We start from the raw sequence: 12,384 nt of genomic DNA on the forward strand, positions 1-12,384 counted from the left end.
ATTTATCACTGTTTTTTTCCCCTAATCTGTTAGAATTTTTTTTGCTTATGTTTCCCTAGGATGACACACACACACACACACACACATATACATATATATATATTTGAACAAAAAAAAGTGTCATTCTCTTTGTTTTAGTTCCAAATTTCACATGATGATGAAAATAATTTGGAAAAAATATTTTTTTGGAATTTAATTATAATATAACAAAATGTGAGAAATTTAGGGAGTTTTCCCTTTTACAACTCGTGACCCCATATCTTTTTAACAATGGAAAAGCAGCGTGCTACATTGATAGATACTGTCCGTTCCACTGTTCAAGATTTGGTGTACTCAAATCTGGATGCCAACTCAAATGTCAAATATTTCATTTTTTTTTTCCAAGTTGGAATAATTTATTTATATTAGAACAGTGACAAGTAAAATTTATTTTGACTTTCGTACAACCACGAGCCTGCCATGCTACAGAAAATGTACCTGTCGTGGTAAAATCATGAGCAAAATTGAGACTTAAATAAATAATATTTCAATTCCATTTTCAACTTTTAAAAGTTTTGAAATTTTAAAATAATTATAAGAATTAATATATTATATTCAACACCAACTAACCCATAATTAATTCTAAAAATTATTATTTTTTTAATAAAAATACTATTATTAACTACCATTTATTATATAGATAATAAAATCATACAAGAGAATAGTACCTCATCAAATTTCTCAAGTATTAATAACACAAATAAAATCTATGCAGAATTAGATAAGCTAAAGTTGTTACTAAGCTATGAGTTACCGTCCCGGTGCTTTACTAAACGTAGCTTTTCTAGTTTAGTTCAAATGATTGGATGACGAAGTATTTTCTATATATAAATTAAATAATTATTCAAAGCTCTAATTTTTATAATATTAAGTTTAATATTTAGATAATTACCAATTGTGTTTTGGTCTGTTTTTTGTTCTTCTAATGTTTTCCTCATGTTATACTAATATTACATTTGTTTTTATTTATTTTTAATTACATCAATTCAAATAACACTCTAATTCCTTACTAATTAATCAAATTTCAATGTAATTTTTCGATAATTATAAAAAAAATTTATACATACGCACCGTCGCGTGTGTAAAGTTGCTAACATATATGATGTATAATTGACATTCCTCCACTTTGTCTGCCTGCCCGATACGTGTCGTCTGTCACTTGTTTTACTCTTTTGTTTCCTTTACTTTTTGTTGGCGTGGTACCCATGCCTCTTCTTCTGTCTTCACACTTAATCTTTTCTTTTCTTCTTTTTTTATTTTATTTTTTATTTTATGGAGTAGTTGAGTACTTTGTTATTTGTAATTTTTTTACTTTATTTTCCTCTTTTTTTAAATTTATAATATATTTTTCATCTACAAATTTTATTTTCTGGCTCCCGTATCAATCACACAAGGGATGTGGCTTTGTTTTATGTGGATATTTTTTCTTTGGGTATTTTAAATTATCAAATTTTTTATCTAGTATCATTAGAAAATTTAGAATATATAGAGATCAAGATATAAATATGGAGAAGATTAAATTTACATATCATTGGTTTCTTTTAAAAATCAGCCTTAAAGTTTATTGATAATAACTCAACAGTAAAGATTTTAAAAACTAAAAATTTGATATCTTCTACTAATTATTAAATTTTTATTATCCATTATATATAAAATTAATTAATGCTTTTAAATTTGTTTTAACAAATTTGTTTGTGGGGAACAAACATACCAATTCGAAGGATTACCTCTTCCCTTAATCTCAAGTGGGCACCCCACAAAATACTTTTTTTTTTTTTCACGCAAATAGATTAATGAAATAGCGACATGTAATTACTATTGCTTTTGCTTTCAAGTATTGCTCTGTTTTGAAGAGGCCCACCATTAATTTTCAGCCCATTTATTTGAAGACTGACCTGACCAATGCCAGAGCTAGGCTTCTCTTTTACTAATATTTCTCAACATGTGAAATTCAACTTTTGTTATAATAATAAAATCAAATTCAATCTTCTGATCATAATATATATATATATATATATATATATATATATATATATATATATATATATATATATATATATATATATATATGATTGAAGTATTATATTATTTTTTATAGCATTCGACCCGGAGAATGTTCAATGAGGTTCATTATTAGATATCGTAACACTATTGAAAAAAAATTGATTACAATATCCTAAAATGTGAACACAACGATCTCCCAGATCATATCACGATCATCGTGCAAATACAAGTGTGTACAAGAAAATTGGAATCGATTGAGTTCAATTAATTTTTTCTCCCAATATTGCTGTTTGGTTTTTCTCTTCGTTTTTTTAAATAAAAAGTTATACTTGGTACTTTTCTCGGATGTTGAGAATAGAGTAGGTGGCGGGCTTGGTCTCGGTGTGTTGGATATGATTTTCTTCCCTTGTCATTGGGCTTCCACAAATTTGAATTATTTTTCTAACTATATATTTAAAATCCATTTATAGGTTTTAATGTGTTGGGATATACCGAGTTCGAGTGTTGAGAAAGATGAAAGAAAGTATTGTTAAGAACGAGATATTACTGTGAGTAACGCACATGAAATATTGTGATAGTTAACAACCATTTTTACTTTTAGTTAATGTTTTTTTTATAATATTCTTTATATTAAGAATGATATAATTATTTTAAATAATAAAAGTTTGGATAAAGATTAAAAAAATATTTTAGTGTTTTTAAATTTTTTGGGAAGTGGATATGATGGTGATGAGTGGATATATAAATTATTAAAATAGATGTTTATAATTTTCTATGAAATCGAAATAGAATATTTTTATACTTTTAAAGGGGTATTGTTGGTATTTAAAAACTAAGTTATATTTATAATAAATATCAAATAAACCAATTGAAATTAATTAATGTTTTTATGATTAATTATCCAGTAATCATTATCTTGTAGAGATATTTATTTCATCCTCATTAAATGTAGCTTGGAAAGTCTGGAAATCGTTCACGCTTAAACTACTACTCTAACTACATAAATAATAATTTATGTAAAAGTTGTTAATATAAAATATATTATCAGGAAAGCAAAGCTAAAAATTGATCATTTGCATTAATCCACATTGATCAATGAGTACTACACGTCAATGACTTCAAATTAATTAAATTGGTGCAAGTGGGCATTAACCGGTTCGGTCGACCCTATCCCTGCGGGCACTGCCCACAGGGGTCGATCCAACGGCTCAGATTTTTTCGAGTCAATTTTTTTTTTTTACATGGAGGTGGACCCGGATCACTCATGTAGAGTGATCCGGGCCGTTCATTGTCCGTTCAGACACTGCCTGCACGGGTAGGGTGAAACAAACCACATTAACCCGAGTGGAAAATCTTACAATGTATCACATTATTAAATTAATAAAAAATGGTTTATAAACTCAAAAAGATTACACAACTTAATACGAGAGTTTTTTGGAATGATATGTCTCTTGGGTTTATAATATAATGTTGATATTCTCGTTAAAAGTCTGAGTTGTAAAAGAGGCGATCTAGGTAATAGCCATCATTGGATCAGTGTCAATTATAGGTTGATTAAAGTGTATGCAGTATGATGCATGTATTGAATACTGAAAAGTTAAGTGAAAGCAGCGGTCAAGAATGAGCTGTCACTGGACTTTGATCTCTCGAGGGGTGGACAAAGTTATAAATATCTTTATATTAAACTAATAAAGAGTGTTACTTATAAATTCAAGAAAATACACTACCCAAAAGATAATTAGTTTTTAAGACGATATATATCTCTTTAAGTTTATAATCTAACAGACCATGGTTGTCGTTTGTGGACATTCGCTTGTGTTCGAGCCTCACCTCCTTAATCGTAAATCAAAATTAATGAAATGGATTAGGTCCACTTACCTTAGCTGAACTCATTCTCAAAAGAGTACAACTATATTTTGATATTAAAGAAATATGATCTCATTTTTCGTAGATATTTATAATGCATGCAACGTGAATACTCACTCACTAATTATGCAATCATTAACATAATTCAAAGCATATCTTGACAAATTTTTATTTTCTTTTCCTCAACTTGTTTGTGATCACCATCACAACATATATCCAAAAGGAACAAACGTAGATCCAGCCATTAAAAGAACACACACAATGGGACCTCTATATCTTTTCCAAAGGCTGATAAGATATATGATCACTTGTGTATATATATATATATATATATATAAAGTTCGAGCTCGAATAAAGAAAGACGTCAACTCGACTCATTTTCAAGAATGTAAGCAAGGTAATGATAGATTAAGACCCATGGGATATTAATCTCTAAAACGTCCTTTGGGATGGCTAAGAGCTGGGATATTGATATGCATCCCCATCTTCGCCTTCTTCGATAATTCAAAATAATTGGTTCCATCACTAGGTGGACCCTTGGAATGGCTAAGGAGTGACCAAATGTATCGGGAAAAAAAGAAATTGGTTTGACAATTTCATCAGTTTCAAGAATGTGAGATGTTTATTAATATGTAATTTAAGAAATATATAATCTGAAAAAGTGTTATATGTTGGATGTTATTAATATATATAATTTAAGAAATATACTAATCTGAAAACAAGCTACAGGTAAAACATACAATAAATGACCAACAATTTACAGAGGTTTCCAAGGATTTTAGAGAACACTTGAACTCAGTGGAAATATCTAGAAACCATTTGTATGTTATTTATAAATATCACAGAATGAAATACATGAGTTACATCTAGAATTAACTTTTGTAATTATATATATATATATATATATATATATATATATATATATATATATATATATATATAATATATCTCATGGATAGTGGTAGATGATTAATTTCCACCGTAGGATTACATCGGTTTTAGCCGTTCATTTGTATGTTGAATATTATAAATAATGATCCTCACTTCAATTGTAACGATACTGGTTTGGACAGAAATCTAGTATGTACTCTAGTAGGTCTTTTGTGAGACAGTTTAACAGTCACAATAAAAAATAATAATTTTGACAATAAAAGTAACAATTTTTATGAGTAACTAAAATAAGAAACTTGTCTCACAAAATTGACTCGTAGAACAATTCACAAAAGTTTTGTACGTTATTAATTCTCTTATTTTTTTCCTCATTATCTAGGTTTACTTAGCTCCTTTCGAGAGAAAAAAAAATCTAAGTTTCGCATGTGGCTCGAGTTCGAAGAATTAAGCATGTGACAAATGATATAATTTGTATATATGTAATTAGTCACATAAGAGAGAATGACAATGCTTCCATGGGTCTAAAAGGTAACATTGAGGTTCAAAAGTTTCTTAACCACCATATAAATTATAACTAAGTACCCATCACATATATCATAAAAACACACACATATATATATATATATATATATATATATATATATATATATATATATATATATATATATATATATATATTATAAGTGTAATTTATTGCATACATTTTCAGTTGAAATATTAATAATTACAAGAATTTGGATCAAAATAAAATATTTGAAAATGTAATAAATCAAATGATGTTGATTAGAAATATGGTGATCTATATTATATTGGAGAGAAGTTTTGGGGAGTTTAAAATAAAATATGGATTTAAGAGTATTTCTATAAAATTAAATAAAGATTTATTAAATTGATTGCAAATTAGTTAGAAAATGGTGGTCAATTTTAATAGGATTGATAGATAGATATTAAAATATCAATCACAAAACTTGCTTATAATAGAAAAAATATTATTGAATTTCATTAGTTAATATATATCGGAAATAAACTTCAAGATAGTTGTAACTATTAAAAACATAATATAATCTCTTATACGAAAATAACATATATATATTTTCACAATATTTTTACTAACAAGATGCACGAAAGATTTTATCCACATGCTCATAATAAAATAAAGGAAAAATTTATAAATCATTACGACATTTTAAATCACAATAAGTTCTTTTATATAGTTTGATTATTAGAGTGCTTACGTATTAATCCCACTTCTACAGTAGAAAATTCACATCCCTTTGTAATAATAATAAAAAAAGAATTCATTAAATGTCTACAATTTACTAAGGCAATGTAATAATTTTAAATTGCAAGAGCAATACAACTAAAGTTTCTTTTCATAACATGAACTACAATAATGTTATCATAAATTCACATTGTCAAAAAATTCCGGCAAGTATGTAAAAATTAAAATAAGTTTTTGCTACAATTATACTGGGCAAAAACTTGTGTGCGATGATCCCACGAGTCGTATTTTGTCAAACAGATCTCTTATTCGGGTTATCCGTGAAAAATATTACTTTTTATGCTAAGAATATTTTTCTTATTGTGAATTTATCGGTAGGATCGACCCATTTCACAGATAAAGATTCGTGAGACCGTCACACGAGAGACCTACTCGTTATATTGATGTGTTCAACAAAAGGCAAATTTCACAAGTTGGTTTCAAGTAATATCGGCATTCAAAAAACAAATAATAATGTAACTTATTTTGTTTGGGTGATTTATAATAATAATAATATAATATTATTATTATTATTATGGACATAAAAATACAAACAAGTTAATAAAAAATTCTAAATATCGTTAAAATTAAAGAACTTTTGTTTTCTCTTTAAGCAAAAACTTATGTGAGACAGTCTCACGGGTATTATTTGTGAAACATATCTTTTATTTGGGTCACTCATAAAAGAGTATTACTTTTTATGCTAAGAGTACTATTTTTTATTGTGAATATGAGTATTGTTGACCCGTCTCACGAATTATGACCCGTGAAACGATCTCACATGAAATTCACTCTTCTCTTTATTGCAAGTTGTGCAGAAAGACTAAATGGATTGTATTTAAATAATTGTAGGACCGATCTTGATAATGATAATTAAATTATAAATTTATTATTGGATATAAAAATAAAGGAGTGTCACAATACAGTTGTCCATCAGTCAATTATTTTAAATGATAGCGACAAATTAATTCAATTTATTTTACATAATTATATATATATATATATTGGTTATAATTGTCAAGAAATTATATCTATTATAAAAATTAATTATTGAATAAAAAATTGTTGTAAATTTGTAGAAACCCGCGATCGTCTGAGGTTGTAAACGACAAAAGAAGGTTACAAGGGGCTGCCATTTTCATGCATTTAATTTGTCATCTTATTTGGTTCATTCGATATTCGTTATTTATCCCATGCTTTTTTTTTTATTGTTAAAATTTATTTTAATATATTATTATATTATCTTCAAATTATTATCCATATTACTAGTCATTTATATATATTTTTTAAATCAGAACTCCTACAATATCAATGTCAAAAAATATGTCTCCATTTTAAAATCAAAATAAAAAAAAATAATTTCTTCTATTTTTTATGGACTACATGTGTAAATAAATTATAAAGTTAAATCTTTAATTTACTTTATAACCTTTCAAGTTAAATTCAAAATCCAAGTTGACCATCAGATCGAACAATGAACTACTGATTTTGAATTCGGCTCCAACAATACTTCCATTTATCATGTTTAAGATTAATTATCAAATTTTATTGAACTATTGCTAAAATCAGAAGAGGAGAGGCAACATTTTTTGCTTATGAATAAATGTCAGTTGATTAGCTAATTTTGATCATTTCAAGCTCACAAGGAAAAATACATTTTCATATTTTTGTTCAATAAAAATAGCAATAAAAACTTGTAATATTTTTTTATTTTTTTTACATTTTTAATGAATTAATGAAATACTCTTTTATTATTTGATATCTTGACTATCATAAATTATATATGCAGATATAAAAAAAACCCATATAAAAATAATAACTACAAGAATAAAAGTCAATAAAAATGATTAAATTTAATATTTCGTTACTTCTTCGATAGGTTAGGAAAACAACATTTTCCGGTAAAAGAAAATCAGCCTCCCATCTCAACAAGCCATACTAAAAACTAGGCTTCTACCAACTTTTTTTTAAAATGAAAATAAACATTATTTATATAAATAAATACGTCAATCCTGGTACCCAGTTTTCTGCAGAATTGCATTTCTAACCCTGCTGAGATCTCTTCCCTTCAGAGTCCTCCCAACTCCTTCGTGCACCGACGAGGCGATCCCAGTCCTCGCCATTTTCTGTGCCAAGAACTCGTGCGGCGGAATCCGATCCCCCTCCTCGTAATCATCGTCGCTGTCCCTCAGCAGATTCTCCCTGTACTCTTCCTTCAGTATCTTCGACCAATCCGGCACGTTCACCGGCAGAGAAGAAGCCGCGGCAGCTTGCATCGAGACGGCATGCTTCCTGTAAACTCTGGAACTCTTCTTCCCTATCTCTGGAGAAGAGGATCGGTCTGCCAACGAGCTCCATACATCGGACTCTTCTAGCTCGAAGTTCGTGGAGTTGTCATCAGCAAGCAACTGATCCGTCGGAAGAAATTTATAATTCGGCCGGGAGAAGTAGGTTTTCGATGTCGCCATTTAATGGAGAAGCTTTTGGTTTCTGTTGAAAAGAGAGGATTTTGAAATCTTTTTTATAAAGAAAATGGATAAGATCTAATCTTTTTCTCTCTCCACTTTTCAACTGCCCTCTCTTCTGTCGCAACTGTGATTGATAAAATTACATATTTCTCCCAAAGAAAATAAACACCGGAACCTCATTTTCTTTTTATCCAAATTGTAATAACATTAATTATTTAATTAAATTACTCGTACACAATTTCAAAAATGATTATATTTTATCATATAAGATTTCTTTTGAACACTAGAATTAATTAAATTATTTGCGGATCATAATCTATGAGACGGGTCAACTTCACTCATATTTCAATAAAAATAATATTCTTAACATAAAAAGTAATATTTTTCATGGATAACCCAAATAAGAGATCCGTCTCACAAATACAATATGTTAGACCGTCTCACACAAATTTTGCCTAGAATTAATTAGTATCATTATCAAGTAAAAATTAAAAGGCTACATAATTTTGATTTACCTTATCTCGATCTCTACTATCCTGCACAATCTTTTTACGCATTTCTCACAATTTATCCTTGTAATTATAAACTAATTTATTAAAAACTATTAAATTCGTAAAAAAATATATTTTGAAACATGAATTATAATATTAATTTAGGTAGTATCAAGATATCAACCGATACCTTATCTTGTATTGTTTTTTAAAAAAATCCAACAAACAAACATAAACTGCGGCTTATCAAAAATTTCACCGCATCCACGTGTGAAGCAGGCAGAAGACCAGGGTTATTATGGTAAACATCAAACTTGTCTCTTTGCGGGATACCTCGAATTTTGTCGCGACATTGAGAGAAAAAAGTAATATACTATTATGCGCTACATTTATGTGGACATAATTTTTTTACAATGATTTTTATATATTTACATTTTCACTTTTTTTTAATTATAAACTAAGTTTAATTTTCGTTTTAATTTAAATTTTTCTGTTTACTTAGGATTCGGATTTGAGTGATTACTTTTTATTTAAAAAAACACATTCATTATAATATTTTAAAATTAAAATGCATAGCGATTATTATTTTTTTGACAAATGAATTACGTGATTTAGTAATGTGTTATTAAATATTTTTTTTATTCTCGTTTCTCAATTTTTTTAAGTTAAATAATATATTTTCGACAAACAAATGATTGTATTTGCAATGTTGGACCCACAAGTGTGGGGGCAGAGCCCTGCTTGTGCCAGCTGGGTTACTGTGATGGTTAGTCTGGTGGGGAGGGGTGTCAGGTTATCACTTCCCATTGCGTCGTTTTCTGCTGAATTATGGTACAGTTACGAATATTAAGTGATTCAGTTGTCAATGATGATGAATTTGGCTAACTTCCAATGCATATGTTTTTTTTATTTTCAAAATAATAATATATGAGAAATAACGAAATCAGTAATCATCGGATAATATGAATGTTCTATCAAATATTTTTTTAATTTTATTTTTGGATTGTCTTTCCTCCTATTAAATCTCTAAATAAGTTGCCAAAATGCAAAATCAGAGACGGGAGATTTCCGGATAGACAGAATGACTAGAAAATTTGTTTAAGATCAGTATTGTTGTTAAGACATATATTTTAAATATTTTGGATGAAAGGAACTTGTCGATTATGTTTAAGTTTTTGTCGTTATTTTTATATTTTAATAAAATGTTAAGCAAAGTTTCTTGTGAGACGGTCTCACGAATCTTTAGCTGTGAGACGGGTCAATCTTACCGATATTCACAATAAAAAATAATACTCTTAGCATAAAAAGTAATCTTTTTTTCATTGACGATCCTAATAAGAAATCCGTCTCACAAAATACGACACGTTAGACTGTTTCGCACAAGTTTTTACCTAAAATGTTTGTCTTATTGTACTTTATAATAAAGAGCTATTATTTCGGTCTTATATTTGACTCGTGAGATGATATAATAAACTTATGATATGAGAATAATAAATGACAAAAACTTGTGTGAGACAGTCTCGCGAGTCGTATTTTGTGAGACATATATCTTATCTGGGTCATCAATGAAAAAATATTATTTTTTATGCTAAGAATATTACTTTTCATTGTGAATATCAGTAGGGTTGACTCGTCTAACAGATAAAGATTCGTGAGACCGTCTCTTAAGAGACCTAACATAATAAATGTAAATATTTTTTTTCGATGGTGATCACACAATTATATTTAACTTGGACTATTGTAGAATCCGAACTAGAAATTGGATAATGTATTAAGAATTTCTTGATAAATAAGGTAATTTATCTATTTTTCCTTTGGAAGAACAGGGTGTCATGGAATTTACAAAATGACTTAAAAAATGTCAATAAAGAATTTGGAATAGGGACCAACTATTAAATAATGACAATGGTGCTACTGCTCGAAATGATACATGGAAAACGACTTAAAGTATGCGACGATTTTAGGTTCGCCAACTTCAAAGCAGCTATAGTCGTGATTTACAAGTTACAACTTTGAGAAAGCTAGCTACTTCTCTGGCTTTATCATTTTTTAACCCATGGCCTTTTTTGCTATTTTTTATCTTCCATATCTAACTTGTTTTATTTCTTTGAAAACAAAGGAAGCTATGTCTCTACTTGAATTTATGTATAGTCAGTTTGACACCCATGTGATACATTTTCGGTCTATTAGTTTGTTTACTTGCGCGGGTTATAAATGTCTGATCAAAGATATATATGTTCGCCTTATCGAATTGTTGAGAAATTCATTATATTTACTTTCTTATTGGGCCACAACTCATTTTCTCTTCTCCTCTCTTTAGGAAAACTTCACTAAAAACTTTGATTCACAAAAAATTTTAATGGCCTTTTCCAAATTTCAAGTCATCAAACTGCAAATTGAATTATTAACTAAGAAAAGTACGGGACCTAAGTTGCTCAAATGGACCCTAATTTAATACTTTTTCCCAGGCCCATTCAAGTCACTCGATCTCGGTCCATGCCAAGCCCAAAGCTCAAAATGGGCCCAAATCCCTAACCTATATCCCTCGTTTTGCTTCAACATCTTTGTGTGTTCTCCCTAAACCCTAGCACACCCGCCGACGATGCCGCCAAAGTTCGATCCCTCGCAAGTAGTCGACGTCTTCGTCCGCGTCACCGGCGGAGTAGTTGGCGCCGCCAGTTCCCTCGCCCCTAAGATCGGGCCCCTCGGTCTATCCCCCAAAAAAATCGGTGAAGACATCGCTAAGGAAACCGCCAAGGATTGGAAGGGCCTCCGCGTCACCGTCAAGCTCACCGTACAAAATCGCCAGGCTAAAGTCACGGTTGTCCCCTCTGCAGCTGCCTTGGTCATCAAGGCTCTCAAGGAGCCTGAGCGTGACCGGAAGAAGACCAAAAACATTAAGCACAATGGGAATATTTCACTTGACGACGTGATCGAGATCGCCAAGGTGATGAAATCTCGTTCTATGGCCAAGGATTTGTCCGGCACCGTGAAGGAGATTCTCGGTACCTGCGTTTCCGTTGGATGTACTGTCGATGGGAAGGATCCAAAGGATTTGCAGCAGGAGATTACCGATGGCGACGTGGAAATTCCACTAGACTGAGCTAAAGGTTTAGTGTGAGGTTTTATTTCCAATTTTATGTACTCTTGGCTATCATTATGTTTTATTTATGCGTTTTGTCGAGGAAGAAATTTTCTGGAAACATTTTTATATGCGGATTGGCAACTTCTGTGGTCGCATGCTTCCAGTCTATATCATTTTCTTTTTTCCCATTGATGCACGACTGATATTGTTCCTGGATTTCTTTCATGGAATTGGTTGTTGCTTGGGGATGTGTTTCTGTGTACATCCTTGTTATTTTTA

At 29.8% G+C, this 12,384-nt stretch overlaps 2 protein-coding genes across 2 annotated transcripts; one reads left to right on the plus strand and one right to left on the minus strand.

The window, feature by feature from the left end:
• Positions 1 to 7,889: 7,889 nt before the first annotated feature.
• On the minus strand, positions 7,890 to 8,624 carry LOC140838034 (protein S40-4-like). The gene has a single exon (XM_073204119.1). The coding sequence runs from the start codon at positions 8,527 to 8,529 to the stop codon at positions 8,068 to 8,070; it is 462 nt and encodes a 153-aa protein (XP_073060220.1). The 5' UTR covers positions 8,530 to 8,624; the 3' UTR covers positions 7,890 to 8,067.
• A 2,955-nt stretch (positions 8,625 to 11,579) lies between these two features.
• LOC140839962 (large ribosomal subunit protein uL11-like) lies at positions 11,580 to 12,384 on the plus strand. Its single transcript, XM_073206988.1, has one exon. The coding sequence runs from the start codon at positions 11,623 to 11,625 to the stop codon at positions 12,121 to 12,123; it is 501 nt and encodes a 166-aa protein (XP_073063089.1). The 5' UTR covers positions 11,580 to 11,622; the 3' UTR covers positions 12,124 to 12,384.

Source organism: Primulina eburnea, chromosome 8, assembly GCF_022965805.1.
Source record: "Primulina eburnea isolate SZY01 chromosome 8, ASM2296580v1, whole genome shotgun sequence".
NCBI classification, from domain to species: Eukaryota; Viridiplantae; Streptophyta; class Magnoliopsida; order Lamiales; family Gesneriaceae; genus Primulina; species Primulina eburnea.

Excerpts from the sequence above, each read along its gene's own strand:
- LOC140838034 (XM_073204119.1), bottom strand. The coding sequence starts at position 8,529 with ATGGCGACATCGAAAACCTACTTCTCCCGGCCGAATTATAAATTTCTT.
- LOC140839962 (XM_073206988.1), top strand. The coding sequence starts at position 11,623 with ATGCCGCCAAAGTTCGATCCCTCGCAAGTAGTCGACGTCTTCGTCCGC.